Source organism: Oryzias latipes, chromosome 11 (genome assembly GCF_053564925.1).
Source record: "Oryzias latipes strain Hd-rR chromosome 11, Olatipes_Hd-rR_3.1".
Taxonomy (NCBI): domain Eukaryota; kingdom Metazoa; phylum Chordata; class Actinopteri; order Beloniformes; family Adrianichthyidae; genus Oryzias; species Oryzias latipes.
In genome coordinates, this window is record NC_136247.1 from 481,846 (window position 1) to 500,309 (window position 18,464).

At 45.2% G+C, this 18,464-nt stretch overlaps 1 protein-coding gene across 7 annotated transcripts in view; it reads right to left on the reverse strand.

The window, feature by feature from the left end:
- Positions 1-18,464, reverse strand: part of adcy2b (adenylate cyclase 2b (brain)) — a 110,786-nt gene that overhangs the window by 19,260 nt on the left and 73,062 nt on the right. For 4 of the 7 annotated variants that reach the window (XM_023960298.2, XM_023960301.2, XM_078954518.1 and 1 more), the window contains 4 exons: positions 13,139-13,279; positions 12,310-12,429; positions 5,576-5,760; positions 1,973-2,057 (listed from right to left, as the gene is read on the reverse strand). In XM_023960298.2, coding sequence (XP_023816066.1) covers positions 1,973-2,057; positions 5,576-5,760; positions 12,310-12,429; positions 13,139-13,279 — 531 coding nt within the window. The remainder of the gene's footprint in view (positions 1-1,972; positions 2,058-5,575; positions 5,761-12,309; positions 12,430-13,138; positions 13,280-18,464) is intronic. The other 3 variants (XM_078954515.1, XM_078954517.1, XM_023960300.2) reach the window with 3 other exon arrangements.

The window sequence follows — 18,464 nt, forward strand, 5'->3', positions numbered from 1 at the left end:
AGCGTGTCTTGATCCGTAACTTCCGCTGGAGGGCCAGGGGGAAGCTAGCGCCAAGGTGGACCCCAGAGCCATTTGTTGTGGTGAACCAACTAAGAGAAGATCACCCAGTATACCTTGTTCGCCCAGAGGGTAATGGGCCAGGAGGAGGTAAGGAGGCACCCACACGCACAATTCACCGTAAAAATCTGCGTTTGTGCCCTGTTGACATGGTGCAGGAAAATCAGAGGCGTCAGGAGTCGGAGAGGCCAGTGATGCAGCCGGACAATCTGCCACCTCCTACCTTGTGGCTTCCCAGGCTGGTGCTTAGTCAAAGAGCACCTGAAGACAAAGATGGACACCAGGCTGAAATGCCACAGCAGGCTAGACCACCTGACCCTCCAGAAAATTCAGCAGTTTATGAGGGGGCTCTAGTGCGCCGTTCCAAGTGCCCCAATATTGGTATGCCTCCTGTAAGGTACCGTGAGTAATTGGCCGAGACGACCAATGTTAAAGTTGGGAGGGAAAATGTCAGAGGGTTTACCTTTATCCTAACTGTAATGAATGATTTATTTTCTTTTCTGTGTGCTGTGATTTTGTTGCTGTGCTTGTATAATTTTATTGTAAATATTGAGGACTATACAGAAGGAAAAAAGGACTAATTGGAAACTCCCTCCCTAATGTCATGCGATTGGCTGTTTGGCGTCATGCACTCTTTTAAAAGCCAGAGGGCAGGCAAGAGAAAACAGGAAAAACTCCCCGACGAGGAAGAATTCGAGCCGGAGAAGAGGGAAGCGCACTGGGAGCCAGCTGGTCTGCGCAGAAACAAGTTTCACCACTGGGACCGGGAGAGGACGTGATGCGGTCGGGACAAATGCGCGGTGTGGGAGGAACTGTTTCAACGCCATAACGCAGCTAAGTCAAGGAACGTGAACACGGTCGAACTTGGAGAGAGTGTGGCCAACACTGTTATGGTGCTGGGAATAAGGACCTCTGTTTACTCCTGCAGCGGCGTAGGAGCAAAGGCTTCAGCGAGAAGATGCGCTGCAGCTCCCTGAACTGGTCATTCCTCTCATCAGATCCCTTCATTGGGCAGGATGTTTGTTATGAACTTGACCAGTCGGTCCACTTGTGTTTTTTTACTTTTTATACTGATTTTATTAATCTTTTATTTTTATTTTGAATTGTGGATTCAACTGTATTTTTAACTATTTTACTCTGGTTGACTTTTAACTACTTTTTAACATTTTTTTAGATGTAGATTGTTGACGTGATTGTATTTATTCATTTGGGTCTGCATAAAGTCTTGCTAAATCTTATTTTTTGTGGCATCGTAATTTCTGAACACTTGGTATCACTGTGAACCTGACATAACCATCTCAGTACTAAAGTACGAGTTGATGGGCTGCCCGGAAAATTCGGTTCCCAGAACTGATCATGCAGTTTTCTGCTTTGGCATTTAAACAAACAACAAGCAGATGAAGGAGCTTAATATTCTAAAATGAGTACAAAGCAAAGCAAACCTTCCCTGCTTCAATTGTGACCCAGAATCAAAACTGCTCAAGGGATTTCTTGGAGCCAAGCAAGGCTCTCAAGGGAGTCCCTTTTTTTGGCATCTTTGTCCAAAGTATCTGCTTTGGGGTCAGAAATGATAAATGGTACTCCAAGGAAGATGAAACATCTTTAATCAAATCTGGGCTGACTGAGTGAGGTCACATGCACACATGCAGGGGAAGATCTGAACAAATGTGATCATCTTATGCAGAGCCGGATCTTCCAACACTGCAGCACTTTGAAAATAAATTAATTTCAAATCCACAGGCAGAGAATCGCTGGAAAATAACAATATCACTCCTATCAGGAAATCTTTTAAGAGCTGAATGACCCAATGGCATGTTCAAACCTGGAGTGAGTGGAGGAATTAAATTTCATATTTCACTTTACACTGTAAGGTCACTTATGCCCAAAGTGGGAGGGTGTGTGGAGATCCACTTACCTGCCTGGCTAACACCAGGAGAGTGATGAAAAAGATAAACAGAGACATCGAACCCATGGTCTTCAGGTCCTTTAGCACTCCCGGTCTGAACACAGAGAAAATACATTTACTAACACAGATGGGAAGAGCTAACACCAATGTTCTGGAAGGAGATGGATGAATGACTGTTTAGATGAATGAACAAATGAATGAATGAACGAATGAATGAATGACTGTTTGGATGAATGAACAAATGAATGAATGAACGAATGAATGACTGAATGAATGTATAAATAGACAAAAGGAATGGATGGAAAATATGGAGCCATAGATTGATGGGAGAATATTTTTCTGCCTACCACACATTCAGAAGCTCTGTGTCATGTAAAATGGCTCAATGATTTTAGGACCTGTCTCCTCTATGCCAGCTTTACTTTTATTTAATTATTCTGATTAATGCAAACCCCAATCAACCAGCTGTTTGACCTGCATCAATCACAGCTTAAGTGGTAATTTTCTCCATTTGAATTCAGATGGTAAATGACATCTACTTCTATAGCATCTTTACTTCCTTCTTAGAATTTCCAAGGCGCTTTACAGTCACAGTCCCATTCACTCACTTTACAGCTCAACACTGATGCCAAGCTGTAACCGCCAGGAGCAATGTAGGGTTCAGTGTCTTGCCCAAGAACACTAGACTTGGGTGGGACAGAGGTGAACAGCTCTACCACTGCACCACGGCAGAGGTGGAGGTAAGACAGAGACAAAAATTGTTCTCCAACAGTCACCTCTGATCATTGATTCTTTTGTTCCATCTGTGCAGTTCAGCCTTTCAGAACCTCAGTAGTATGTTTGACTCAGCAGTGGTTCCTCTAGTCAAGAGGAAGACCAAAGAGGAGGTTTATGGATGCAGTCAATAAAGACATGAAGGTAGCTGGTGTTAAAGGAGAGGATGCAGAAGACTGGGTTAGATGGAGGAAGCTGATTTGCTGTGGTGATCTCTGAAGGGAAAAAGCCAAAGAAAAAAAAATTTCTTTCAAAGCGCTTCCATGGTAAAAGTTCTCATATCTCAGAGTTTTTGAGACTCCACAAAGCTTATTGGGATCTTCGATGGTGAGGTCAAATTTTTTGGTTGAGGGTTAGCAAAAGCTGCCCAAATCCTCTGCCTGTGTCCTAAGTGACTGAGCCAAGGCTTTTAAAAATGCACCTGAAAACCTTTTTAATTTAAGCAGGTTTTTAACTAAACATGTTTTTTATAAGATTTCAAACCTTTATGATTATTCCATCTTTAAAACCAATTTTATTTCATTTTTTATCCTGTCATAAGCAGTTGTGATCAGTATTGTTAAGCACTTTGGCCTGGTAATTTGAAACTTTGGATCAGGATCAGCAAACATACAAGGATTTGGTTCTGAAGGACCCAAAGGATGAGAGAATATCACACGGGAAAAGGTGGAGCTTTCCTCACAACAAGAAAGAGTCTGCACAACTTTTGTGACAAAACATGAATATTCTTGGTCTACAATGATCATTTTAAGATTTGACTAAGTGATTCATGATTCTTTTCATAAGTATTTATCGTGAGAATGCAACTTCTGTAAGCGACACAAAAAACAAACTTTACGGAGCTTCTGCTCAATCGACCTGGCTTCATTCATCAGGAAATTCGCTTTTTTTTAACATACTTAATGTTTAAACATCACTTTGATTCTACTCTGTTTCTCTGTTAATGCATTTCTGTGTGGTTCAAAGATGTCACCATCTGACAGACACTTTTGATTGTTTTATGGTTGTAGGTGTAGAGCCTATGAAGACAAGTGGAGCATGAGAGACCTGCTGCTCTGGACATGTTGCTCTGGATCTGCAGAAGTCTGCATGTTTGTTTCCACATATTTTAAACCTTGTGCTATCCTAGGCACTTTAACATTGGGAGTTGGGTCATCTAGACCCACTAGACAGTGCTCTGAACCTTTTTTCTTCAATGATTTGTGATCTTCACTGGTGTCCATGGATTACATGAAATCTTTCCACCTTTATCCACCTTTGTCATGGTAGGGAGAACACGTCATTGTAAGGGTGGGGTCATAGGATAGCACAAGGATTAAGTGACTAGCCCATATCTGTGTTTGAATGTATGAGTTTCTACTGTGCTCTAATGTGTTTGAGAGGAATTGTATTTTATTTGCAAAGCATGTTCATTTTTTAAACACTGAAATGTCTACAAAGGTTTGATTCCTGCCTTGCCCACCCATATGTCGAAGTGTCCTTGGGACATACACTGAACCCCACATTGCCTCTGGTGGAAGGTTGGCACCACTGTTCAGCAGCAGAGCCGCCATCAGTGTGTGAATGTGTGAATGGGAAGGTGACTGTAATACTTTGGGCCTTAAAGGCCAAAGGGCCTTCCTCATTTACCATTTAAATAAAGTTTGGCCTCAAATACAAAAGGGGTTTATTCATATATAAATGTACTATGTCAGAAGATTTATAATCCCCTGTTGAAAACAGTAAAATCTGTCCAACTCAAGATGCCTACGCCTTTGATTAATTCGTTCAGCTGCTGGACAGGAAGATTTAAAAGAGAATGCATCCGAGTGTCAGAGAGCATCTGTTAAGGTTCCTTCCGACATGTATTTCTCCTGCAAGCTCACTCCTGCAGAGAAAAGTTATGACAGTGAACAGAGAGCTGCTGGCTGTCAAATTATCTGTGGAGGAGTGGGGCCATTTTTTGGAGTGGGCTGGGCAACTATGTCTTGTGTGGACAGACCACAAGAACTTGGAATATATTTGGTTTGCCAATCAATTAATCCCACGTCAAGCTAGATGGGCCTTGTTTTTCGACAGGTTTAACTTCCCTCCATCTCATATAGTAAGGGCAGCAAAAACACTAAACCAGATGCCATCACCAGTCCCAGTGGGAGGAAAGTAGCCTTTGAGGCGCAGCAATGAACTAGAAACTGTTACAAGCAAGAAAATAAGAGTGACTTCAAATGTAGATCCAACAGATTTCCTTCCTATTTTGCCTTTCATAACTATCGTTGTTTCTGTGACTGAGTAGAAAAGTAGCGCAGTTATCGTGCAGTAAGACAAAGGCCGAATTCAAATTCTTCCCCTAACTCTCCGGCTTCTCCCTAACCCTCCAATTGAAGGGGCATTTGAAGGGATAGGGGTGTGACAAATTGTTTTTTTTGGTGTAGAGCGAAAGAGGCTTGGGGGGCTTGGGGGGTAGGGCAGAATTTGGATTTGGCCAAAGAAAGGAAACTGCTTTTTGTTCCACTGGGTGCTCTGAAAACTTTTGGCATGACAGATTTTTTTTCTTTTTTCATTACCTGTCAGTCAAATGTGAAAAACAAGTTCAGCCCTGGTGACACAAACTGCAGTATCTTATCATCATCCTTTTCTTCCAGGAACACACTTGACTGTCAGTCTTTGGGGGGACTCTGGCTCCTCAGGATCAGTCCACAAAAACCATCTCATTACTTAGTCTAATAGGCTGTGTTTGAGTGAAACGCCAAGTTACAAGGCAAGTGAAAGATGGAGGGATTTGCATGCTTCCCTTCACTGAGACTATTCTTCTTTTAGGGCCTTGTGTAGGCATGTTTTATATAAAAGAACAATTGTTACCTGTCCAGTTTATCTGTAGGGTACATAGCTTTGCTAAATCCATCCAGCAGGGAGGTATGTGTCTGGAGGATGATAACGTTGTAGATTACCACGGCAACCAGCATCACCACCATCTTCAGCTCGTAGTTAATTCTCAGAAATACAGAGCACGACACCAGACCCAGAATACAGGAATAGATGAAGTACTGTAAAAAAAAAAAAGACAAAATCAATAGGTAATGTGGTGGTTAAGCAGATGGGGTCTTTGCTTTGTGTGCAGATTTTCACTTGAATGGCAAATTCTAGGTTTGATATGGCGTTTCATCTCTGCCATAAAGTGAAAGGGTGTAAAGACAACTAAACGGGCATATTCAGGAACTGAATATGAGGAACCTTACAACCGTGCAGGCGTAATTCTACCCGAGCGACACGCATTTTAAAAACTGCACCGCTGCAATCCTAACTGAGCTGTGATCCCGCACGGTCAGTTCATCTTTGCGCCCCCACCAGGATTTACGCTCAGTGTTAAGGGGGCGTTCTTGTCACTTGGGGGGCGGTATTCAGGGGTGTGTTTGTCATTTGGAGGCAGTAATCTTTCTGGTTGATCTTATTGCCCGAATTTGCTGGTCAAATCCCGCGAGGCGGGACTTTCATTTTTCAGAGCGGGGGGGGGGGGGGGGGGGGGGGGGGTTTAACAGGTGGCGCTTGAGCTGCATGCGGCTCTCTGCCTTTTATCATACTTTTAGGTACAGTACTTCCACAACCATAGGGTGAAAGTCTTACATTTTCTCCAAAATGCACAGAGCGGCCCTAATGTGTTGTTGTTGTGTGACTTCGGTAAAGAGGAGGGAACAGCATGAGAACGGTACTGAAAGAGGTGAGGACGTGAAAGAAGACCCCCCCCCCCCCCCCCCCCCCATAGTACAAAGGTGCAATCTTCACAGATTCGGACTTACTGCTTCAATAACTCTTCTGATAAACGTTCAAATGTGTAAGCAAGTATCTCAATCCTTTTGTATTAACACAGAAAGTGAACTACAAATGCATTTCTAAAGAATTAAGTTCATTTTTATTGCCTTTTAATCAGAACTGTTTGCTTCAAGCAGTGAATGCAGAGAGCAGCGATCCGGCTGCCAAGGGACCGTCAACAAAGTGTGTACTCTGTGAAACACCATTCTGTAAAAATCAATAAACTTTTAAAAAGCGAATACATGTTTATATTTATATGAACTAGTAATGAAGACTCGTCAGCATAGTCGTGCTACATTATTATTATTATGCTAAATTTTGTGAGAAAGTCAATCTCTATTTTATTTTATTGCATAGAATAGAATAGAATAGAATAGAATGGCTTTATTGTCACTATACACATGTACAACTCGCATCACACGCGGATACAGTGAAATTAAAGCTGCTCACTATTCAGTGCAAACATGCATGAAAAAGTAATCTCCCAAAATAATAATATTAATAAAATAAAATAATTTCACAAAATGAAGAGCACAATTTACAAGTACAATTTACAAAAGTACAAAGACAGGTAGTTAAAACAAAAAAAAAACAAAAAACCAGCTATGCCCATGATGGCAGAGATATATTGCACTTAATAAATTGCACATGATGAGATGGTGTTGACATGATCAGGTGCGCATAGTGAGAGAGAGAAACATGGGGGTGGAGCTGTCAGTGTCAGTGCATGTGTGAGTTCAGGATGGTTATGGCTTTGGGGAAAAAACTGTTTATAAGGCAGTTTGTCTTTGATCTGATGCACCTGTAGCGCCTTCCTGAGGGCAACAGGTCAAACAGTCCAGAGCCAGGGTGGGAACTGTCTTTTATGATCTTCCCAGCTCTGCTAAGACAGCGGGAGGAGTAGATGTCCAACAGTGAGGGGACGGTGGAGCTGATGATCCTCTGAGCCGCTTTGACTACTCTCTGCAGTCTCTCCCTGTCTGCCATGGTGCAGCTGCTGTACCACACTGTAATGCAGTACGTCAGAAGCCTTTCAATGGTACGGTAGAAGGATGTCAGCAGGCTGCGGTCCAGATTGTGCTTTCTGAGGACCTGCAGAAAGTGGAGTCTCTGCTGGGCCTTCTTGATGACCTCTGTGATGTTTTCTGTCCAGGAGATGTTGTTGGAGAATACGACTCCCAGAAACCGGAAGGTGTGGACCCTCTCAACATGCTCTCCGTTGATGTATAGGGGAGCTGAGTCGGTGCTGTGCCTCCTGAAGTCCACCATGATTCCCTTGGTGTTATGAGCTAAGTTCTTGTCTGAACACCAAGTTACCAGCTTCAGGACCTCCTCCCTGTAGGCTGCCTCGTTTCCCTTCGAACGAGACATCGTGAAGTTTGCTGATGACACCATCAGCAAACTTCACGATGAGGTTGCTGTCGTGCTGCGGACTGCAGTCGTGGGGGTAGAGGCAGTACAGGAGTGGGCTCAGCACACAGCCCTGTGGGGAGCCAGTGCTCAGTGTGCGTGTGTGGGAGAGGTGGGGGCCCAGCCTCACAGCCTGGGGCCGGTCAGTGAGGAAGTCCTTTATCCAGGCACATGTGAGGGGGGGCAGGCCTATAGTGTCCAGTTTTCTGATTAGTATGTCAGGGATGATTGTATTGAAGGCAGAGCTATAGTCCACAAAGAGCATCCGGACATAGCTCTGCTGCTCCTCCAGGTGGCTCAGCAGCATGCAGGGCTAAGGCGATGGCATCCTCTGTATATCGGTTTTTGCGGTATGCAAACTGGTGGGGGCCGAGGTCTGGGGGGAGGTGATCGTGATGTGCCGGAGGACCAGTCTCTTGAAGCGCTTCATGATAATAGGAGTGAGGGCCACCAGACGGTAGTCGTTGAGGCTGGAGATGGGAGATTTCTTGGGCACTGGGATGATAGATTTCAGGCAGGAGGGTATCACTGCCTGGGCCAGAAGAGGTTGAAGATCTCTTTGAAGATGGGTGGGAGCTGAGGAGCACATGCTCTGAGCACTTTGCCAGGAACCCCATCTGGGCCAGCTACCTTTCTGGGGTTCACTATTAGGAGCGGCTTCCTGACGTCGTCCTCAGTCACAGTGAGTGGCGTGATTGGAAAAGTGGAGCTGGCTGGGATTGGGGGTGGGGGTGGGGCGGCAGAGTTCTGTTGATTTGGAGCTTCAAAGCGTGCAAAGTAGTTATTCAGCTCCTCTGCTAGCGCTGCACTCAGATGGTCTGTAGTTACTTGATATCCCCTGTAGTTGGTGATGTCATGTATGCCCTTCCACACCTCCCGCGTGTTGTTGCTAGACAGATGGGACTCGATGGTCCTCCTGTGGTCCATCTTAGCCTTTTTAACCCCCTTTCTCAGGTCAGCTCGGGCAGCTCTGTAGAGAGCTCTGTCGCCTGACCGGAAGGCAGCGTCACAGGCTTTGAGGAGTTTGCGGACTTGCGTGGTCATCCAGTGTTTCTGGTTAGAGAAAAACCCGGATGCTTTTGTCTACAGTCACATTTCTGATGCAGAACTTGATGTAATCCAGCACCGTGCTCGTGTGTGTTTCCAGCTCCCGGTGTTGAAACATATTCCAGTCCGTCTGCTCAAAACAGTCTTGTAGTATGCTAAGTGCATCATCAGGCCAGGTCGTTATAGTTTTTGTGATGGGCCTCCCACTACGTCTGAGGGTGGTGTAGGCTGGGGGTAGCAGGAGGGAGAAGTGGTCTGATGGGGAGGGGGATGGCTCTGTATGCATGTTTGATGTTGGTATAGACATGATCCAGAGTGTTTTCACCCCTCGGGGCACACTTAACATGCTGGTAAAAATTTGGCAGTACAGTTTTCAGATTAGCCCTGTTGAAGTCTCCTGCAATAACATGAACACCGTCAGGGTGGGCTCGTTGATGTTCATTTATGATGTTCAGCAGGAGAGAGAGGGCCTTGTTTGTGTTTGCGTCGGGTTGAATGTACACCCCCATAACAAGCACAACGGTAAACTCTCTCGGTAGAAAGAAAGGCCGGCATCTAACGGTCATGTTCTCGAGGTCAGGAGAGCAGAAATTTTGTCCCATTGTTACACCAGTTCTCGTGTATGTAGATGCAAAACCCCCCTCCTCTGCTCTTACCAGAGTCTTTTGTTCTGTCCCCAGAAGAGTGCGGCCTGCTAGCTGCATGCTAACGTCGGGTATCCCCGGGTGTAGCCATCTCTCGGCAATGATCATTACGCAGCAGTCGCGCACGTAACGGTTGTTAGCGAGTTGTAGTTGTAAATAATAGTTTTTAAAATATAGTGCATATAGTTAATAATAATAGTTTTTAAAATATAGTGCATACGATTTTTAAAATTTAATAGAGATACGAATCATAACATATGTGCACAATCCTTTGCTGCTCTTACTGGGACGCAGCGCCGGCGAGTTACGCCACACTTCTGGTCTGTAGGACTGAAGCTGGGGCTGACGTGTCTACCTGCACTTTGCTTTGGAGCCGTGCAGCAATGAGACAGACTCTGACAATGACGAAAGGGAAGCTGGCATGTTTAAAATTTAGCCCAGCTGTTTATTTCAGACACAGAAGATGAGGACTTTGATGGACTTTTTGGTGCTGATTGATGACTGAAAAAATAAAAAATAAAGCACAACCAACTCAGTTTTGCACTCACTGCCTTTTTAAACACACACTAGCATGCATGTTTTAGCGGTATGTGTTAACGTCAAATACAGAAAAAAACACCCAGAACTGAAACTGCGCTGTTTAATCCAGGGCTGTTGTATTGTAAGGAGAGGAGTGTGTTATTGGAAATAATATGGCTTTTATTGCGTGTTTGTGTGCGTGTCTGACAGGTCAGTGCGTGGTGTGGCTCTTTGACTATCACAGTTAGAAATGTCTGCTCAAACCTGTTCGCCACCCCTGGCCACTTGTTTCCCACCCCTGTTTGTGTTAGAGGCTTTAGAAAAAAACGCCGGATGAAACGGGGATTAAAACGTTAACCATCGACCCAAGACCAAGGTCAGAAAGTACAGCAGGTTTTTTTGTGCTGTAAGTTCTTCTCATGTGAAAATCACTGCATTTGTTACCATTTTAATCATTTTAATCCACGTTACAGCCACTATTTCTTTTCTATTAAAGCCCCAAAATAAAAGTCCCGCCCCGCTGCTTCGCAATACTTGACATGCAAATTTTGGCCAATCAGATCAACCGGAAAGGTTCCTGCCCCCAAGTGACAAAGACACCCCCTTAACACTGAGCGTAAATCCTGGTGAGGGCGCAAAGAGGAACTGACCGTGCGGGATCACGGCTCAGTTCCTCTGCAGCGGTGCAGTTTTTAAAATGCGTGTCGCTCGGGTAGAATTACGCCTGCACGGTTGTAAGGTTCCTCACTCAGTTCCTGAATACGCCTGTTTAGTTGTCTTTACGCCCTTTCACTTTTTGGCAGAGATGAAACGCCATAGTTTGGTGTTTGGAAATGTTGTATGTTACAGAGTTAATGCTGCTGAATATGGTTTTGAGGAAAACTCAATCCTTGTAAACCTTGGGAAGTCCACAAATAGAAGGAGAGGGTTCCCAGGGTACAGACAGTGATATGTTCCACTATCCATTGCCGGATCTTTAGAAGCTATAAGCAGGCAATCCATTTTCTTTTATAGCTTCTGCTGGGATCTTTTTTTAGTTTTTCACAAGTATGTTGATCACCAAAGGAGTAAGAAAATTCTGTCATGGTGTTCCACCGTGTTTACATCAACCTAGCATCTCTTGTAAACTTGCTGTTCACGTGCCTTTAACCCTTGTGCTATCCTAGGCACGTTAACGTTGGGAGTTGGGTCATTTAGACCCACTAGACAGAGCTCTGAACCTTTTTTCTTCAATGATTTGTGATCTTCACTGGTCTCCATGGATTACATGAAATCTTTCCACCTTTATCCACCTTTGTCATGGTAGGGAGAACATGTCAATGTAAGGGGTGGGTCATCTAAGATAGCACAAGGGTTAAAGGGACTATGTCAGCCCTGTTGCTCCTAACAGTGGGATGGAGACGTAAACTTGTTTGGATGAGATAAACCCAAAGTGGATTAAATATTTTGCCACTTGTCATTTTCCCGCACCATCTTCAGGATTTCTTCCTCAAATTGTGTAAAAATGTGGATGATGGCACAGTCTTCCAATTTTGTTGTTCAAGAGAAAAAGAGCTTTAGCTCCAACAAAAAGATGAGATGAAAACTAAAAGTAAGACATACAAAATATAATCCAGTAAAAATAATGATAAAGAAACAATTGGAGAACATCTGAATTCATCAGGAAGCTGCTTCCATCTGTGAGCAGCTGAAACAGCTTCACTCTGTTTGGTTCTGACTCGGTTCCATCAGATTTCAGCAGGGCTCTTCATGGTATGTGTTGTTTTTGGGTCCCATGCATTAAGTGATTCCTAAACTGGCGGCAAAGCTTTACAATGGATAGTAGACTAAACTGGTATCCAGTATTAGAACATGACAAACACAGAGATATGATCAGTTGTCTTGGTTCCAAACTTTGGCATCAGCAAGGTTCTGAATGGGCTGCGGCTTTTTGAAGACTACTGCAGGAAATGAAGGCATGAACCTGTTTCTCTGAACATGATCATGATACTGGGTCAATTTCACTGCAATGGAAAAAAGTTGATTCAGCTTGATATAAGGTTGAAACTCTCACTGAGACTGTTCCCATATTTCATTTGAATTATTTAAGTCTTAGCATTATACCAGTTTTTATGAGTACTTGCAAATAGCCAAAAGTTTTTTATTTGTGGTCCCTGCAATACTTACAGGAAGGTAAAACTTATTTTGAGTTTCTTCTTCTGTCTGATTAAACAGACTGTCATTGGTTCGATTCATAGGTGACACAGTTGGCATGCTGGGCTCTACTTGAAGATCTTCCACAAAAAACTGACAAAAAAGAGGGCAGAAGATAAAAAAGGCGATAAATGAATGTTAGAATGATATGCAATGGATTCTAAAAACTTTTTTATGTTTTGATACTGAGACAAGCAGAAAAGTCAACTGCTGAAGGAAATAGTTTGCAGAACATTTACAATAACTTCTCGGTTCCTCTTAAACTTCAACATTTTAACCATTGAAATGACCAGTATGATAAATGCCTTTTATGATTTTTTCTAAGATATTAGCTCAAATTAATTTTACAATCAACAATTTGGATTGAAAAAAATAAAAAGCTCCAAAAGCTAATCTACCAAATACATTCATCAACGTTTGCTGATGACCTAAAATATGTGGATTTAAATAACTACAAATGACAAGTTACACCCAAGTTTACTGTGAAGTTAGCATATTAAGTACAAACAAGCAGCAAGACATTAAATACAAAATGTCAACAATTACAGGATGTGGTTATGTAAGTGCGTTGGTGGTTGTCAATAATTTAGCACATACATGACCTTTTAATCCTTGAAGTTTTATCTGTATCAATGTCCCAAAGGATAAGCCTTGAGAGGACAAAGAGCAGCACCCCATACTCCATGTTAATTCATCAATACATTCGTTACATACAGATGACAGTACAGGACATGTAGAATAGGGATATACGAGTCATGGCCTCTTCAGTGCAAACAAGGAAAAAGAGGCTTTGAGTTCTTACCATGTTAAAGACAGCCATCATCAGAGTGAGCGCTGTAGTCATTATGGTGAGCACCAATCGAAGCCAGGGGTTGTTTGTGACAATGATATGGGTAGAAGAAGGAAACCATGGAATGGGGCAGGAGGAGCCCTTTCCTCTCTGCTGTGGAGACGAAGAGGGACTGACTGAATGAAAGGGTTGAATTAAACCAAAAATTAATAAATGAATTAATGAACCAAAAATTGTTATGTTAACCATCATTATTTTAAAGAGAAAGTGTAGATTTATTGAACTTGCTCATTTTGTTATTTTGTCATTTTGGATGCTGTTAATGTCCTTTTTCTTTTTATTTGACCCAAGGACTGAATGCTGAACAAACACTGAAAAAAAGGAATATTTGAGCAACTAAAGTCAGGAAAACTAAACCTCTGCATTACTATAATTTAATCTGGTAGAAATAAAAGCACGCATCATCACTTCTGGGCTGGCAAGAGAGAGAAACATATTCTGGCAATATTTTTGACTTGGAAAAATTCTGTTTTTGTTACATGATCTCTCTTTTGTCTTAGGAACCAATCAGAACTCTGTTTTGTCCTAGTTGAGCAGTAAGAAGTTCTCTGCTATCCTGACTTAATGTCTAAAATACAGTTTAAAATAATGTTTACTGTTTCTTCGTTATCAGGATGTAAAGATGTGTCATCAGCGTAGCTAGGAAAACAAACACCATGCCTCCTGATGATGCCCCAGTGGTAGCATATACTGTATAGATTAAAAAATAGACGGTCTAAGATTTAACCTTGGGGGACCCCACAATTGATTTTGTAGACCTCTGAGGAACATGTATCCATACTTTCATAAAATATTTGATCAGTGACATAGGAGTAAAACCAGTTAAGAAGTGTACCACAGATCCAGACGTGCCAGCCTGGTAAGTAGAATGTTGTGATCTACTGTATCGAATGTCGCGCTCAGATCCAGTAACACCAGGAACTGAGAGTTTCTGAGAGTCCAGCCAGTCCGTATAATTGTGGTATAGATCTCCTTCCAGGGTGCCAACCACTGAAGGGCCACATTTATCACCTGTCACCTTCTGAACGTGCAGGAGAGTCTGCAGGCTGACATTATCGTCCCTCTTCTTCTCCAGCAGGAGAGTGGTTTTTCTTTCTTGGCAAATGTGACGGGGTACTGCGCCCCCACTTGACTACAGAGGATTGAACAATATCTTTGTGGGTAATACCTACCCCATCCCTCTGTTCCAGATTGCTTCTGATCTTGTTAAAGGTGCCAAGCTCTTCACCAAGCTAGACCATTTGGTGCGCATAAGGGAGGGGTGAGAGTGAAAATCTGCTTTCAACACACCTAACGGACACTTTTAGTGCTTTGTCATGACTTTTGGACTTACAAATGCACCCGCAGAGTTTAAGTGTTTATTTATTTCAGTTTCAATTCAGTTTTATTTATATAGCCCAATATTACAACACCGTTGTCTCAACAGGCTTCACTAGTGCTTGCACTAAACATAAAATAATTTATAAAATACAATATCTTTTTTTTTTTTTTTTTTTAACTTGTCCTATCCAACAGCTAGGCAAACAGATGAGAGCTGAGGGCCTCTTGTGTTGGACATATTTTATTTTAACAAGAGGGGTTATTCATCTTCAGACAAACCAAAGGTATGTCTGAATAAACCCCTTTTGTAATTGAGGCCAAACTTTATTAATTTCAATCATGTTTGAAAATCTTTGGTGTTGGACCGGACGGAAAAGGAAAGAGGGGAAGAAGAGAGAGGGACGTTAGAGAGAGGGGGGGGTAGGACGGTGATAATAGCAGGGGAAGGGGGGTAAGACCATGAAGCAGCATAGAGCAGACAGGTTTACTGCTTGTTTATCGTTACGGTACGGTTCAAATGTAGTACAAAAAGGGCGGGGCCTGTTCACACACACTCAAATATTATCAACACACCTGCTAGCCGCAAAAATGTCCACATGTCAACATGCACACAAAACAGATAGTGTTCACGAACGCATACCTATGCCTTTAAACCAACTAGTGTGAAATCTTTCATTCATTCAATCATGCAAACTATTAGTGCAAAGGTGAGCTAACACCTGTGCTCAGGTGAGTGTTTATGTTCTTCTAAAATGGATGGTGGAATGTGAAAAGAAGGAGGAGGAGCGCCCAGCCACCCCCACACCCATACCCCCGCCGCAGCAGCAGCGGCAGCCGGAATTCCCCCAACGCCACACGGGAACAGGCAGGGAACAACCGCCACCCAGGCCAGGGCCAGCAGGACCGCCGCGAGGCCCCTAGAGCCAGAGAGCAGGGAGGCGCAGAGGGAAAGAGAGCGCCGCCCCAGCCCAGCCAGGAAAGCATCCCCCCGCCGCGCCGGAAAAGCCCAACGCAGGGCCCCACCGGAGAGGGACGCCCACAGCCCCAGACGAGCACCCCACAACCACCCAGGAGTTCCGGGCATCCCCCCGCCCCGACCCCAGGTACGAGCCAGGACCCCCCAAGGGAGACCCGCTCCGCACTCCAGGCAGCCACCCACCCGGCCCACGGTTGGTCCAGGTAGGAGCAAGGCAGGGGCCCGCCGCCCCCGCCCAGGAGGGGGGAACCCCGGGGAAAAAAGGGCGGCCCACAAGGGATGTTATAAATATGGCCTGACCAGGCTCGGCCATGTTGGAAGTTTGGCGGGGCCCAGCGCCCAGGGGCAAGGACCAGGACCCACCCCCCAGGGACACGAACACCCCCGGCTCAGGTGTAATATGAACCCCCCCACCGTGCGGAGAGAGCACCGCCGGGCCCAGGGAGCCGGCACCCAAGGGACACGGCCGCCATCGCCAAGGGGCCCGCACCCCCCACCAGGGAAGGGGTAGGGGACAGATGGACCCAGGTCCCACCTTCCTTGTAAAATGTGTGTGCGTGTATGGGTGTTTGAGAGGGTGTTTGTGTGCATGTGTGTGTGTTTATGTTTGAATGTATATATTGAAGGGGGAGGGGTGTGTGTACTAAGGAGGGTGCAGTTAAAATTGGCGAGTAGGGCACTAAGGGGACATCTCCTGATTACTCACCGTGATGTCCCCTCACCCTCCACACCAAGGGGCCCAAAATGTCTAAGGTGCGGTTAAAATTGGCGGGTAGGGTGCCAGGAGGACATCTGCTGCTTGCTTGCAGTGATGTCCAAGCACCCCCCCTACCAAGGACCCTACATGTCTAAGGTGCAAATAAAACCGAAAGAGGGGGGGGCCCACTCCATACGGCAACCATAGGAGGGGGGCCACTCCCAAGTAGCCCCCCCCCAAGGCGCATCGCAGGCTAGACCCCCCACCCCCTCACCCTAATATGAGGTTATATAAGGAAGGGGGTAAGTTGGGGACAGCTGGTAGACTGTCCCCCGGTGGTCAAACAGCCGTCCCCCAGCCCACCCCCAGCAAAGGGGCCAGGGCCACCCAGCCCAGGGGCCCACCCCCGGAGGCGCCGACACCCCAGGCCCGGCACCACCCACCCCACACAAAGAGAGAGGAGCCAGAAAGCGTCGCCCCCCCCCGGAGCAAGCCCAGGCCCCCACCCCCAGACGCCGGCCCTAGAAGAGCTCTGGTCAGGCCTCGACGGGACCGAGGAGGCCAACCGGCCGAGGCAACCACTGATTGCCTCAGCGGAGACCCCGACCCGCTAGCCCCCCCGACCCGTACTAATAATGGGCCCCCCCTCCCCCCCAGAACGCCCCCCCACAGGACAGGGCCGACAAGCCCCCCACCCCACCCCACCCCAGACCCCGCAGCCGAAGCGGGTGACACCCAGAGCGACCGGGGGCCCCGAGAGGGTTGTCCCGTCCCGTCCCAGAGCCAGGGAAGGGCCGATCCCAGCCCCAGGTGCAGATGGTCAGCCCATCCGGCGCCGCTGGGCCCCCCCCACCCGAGCAGGGCCCCCCGCTAACCCCCCCCAGCACAGGCAAAGGGACCACCCCCCCAAGCCAAGCCAGACCACCACCCCACCCCCCCACCACGCACCCCCACACCCAAACCCAGAGGACCACGCAGCGCCCCAGCCCGCCCCACCCAGGCACCGGACCCGACCCCCCGACCAACGGAGCCCCCCACCGCCCCCGCCAGGCACCGGAAGCCCCGACCCCCACCCCAAACCACGGCAGAAGGGCAAGGAGCAGCGACGACCAAGCCCTCCACCCCCTAAGTCATGGAGTCAACCACAGGAGACCAGAGAGACTGAATTCTTTCAAAGTTACTTGAGCTTTGGGCTGACATTTTTTCCAAGCTGATATGATCAAACAGCAGATTTCTGTGTTGACTTATGTTTATATTTTTCTTGTTTTTCCAATTTATTAAAATAGTTTTTTTGGCAATACAAAGAGTTATGAAAATGATAGATGCTAATCCTTCTTCTATATCGATGGCACTCATGTCACCAAGCACACAAAGTGACGGTGAGGCAGTGATTGAAACCTTAAGCCAGACTGATAAATCGGCACATACCTGCTGCCAGAGAGCCTGGACAGGAGTGCAGAACCACAGTGCGTGCATGTAGCTGTCGGGTAGATTATTATCACAGTGCTCGCAAATGTCTGAGTTACTGAGACCCATCTTGAACATCCTCTGTCCAGTGTAGTAAATTCTGTGAAGAGTTTTGAGATGGATTAGCTGCAGATTTGGACTTTTTGTCAGTTTAAAGGTGTTTAGACAAAGTTCTGACCAGAAGCTTTCATCTGTGCTGATGCTCAAATCTGCATCCCATTTTTTTGTTGGAAGGGCAATATTGTTATCTAAATTACATAAAAGTTTGTATATTTTGGAGAGAGTTCTATTCATTGAAAAATTAATCAGAGTGGTAACTACATCTGGTAGCTTTAAATCGTCGTCTTTAATTTTATACTTTTTAGTAATACTTGATTTAAGTTGCTGATATTCCAAGAAGTTATTTATTCCATGTTTGTCTTGAAGTTCCTGGGGGGTTATGAATCTTCTATCAATAATTACGTGCTCTAGTTGTTTTATGCCCCCTGCTTGCCAAGCTGGGAAGTGAATCATTTTTTTGTTAATAAGGATGTCCGGGTTGTTCCAGATGGGTGTCATTTTGCACGGTTGAATTGATGATTTTGATATTTTGAGAAATTCCCACCAGGCTGTTAAGGTGGCATTTATATTAATGCTTTTGAAACAATCCTGTTTTTTAACTGTTTGGCTAATAAATGGTAGCTGTGACAGGTTGATCTTTCCACATAACACCTGTTCCAAGTCTAACCATGAGTTGGTTTCTGGATTATTTTTTAACCATTTTAAGATATATTGTAATCTATTTGCAAGAAAGTATTTGTGGAAATTAGGTAGTTCTA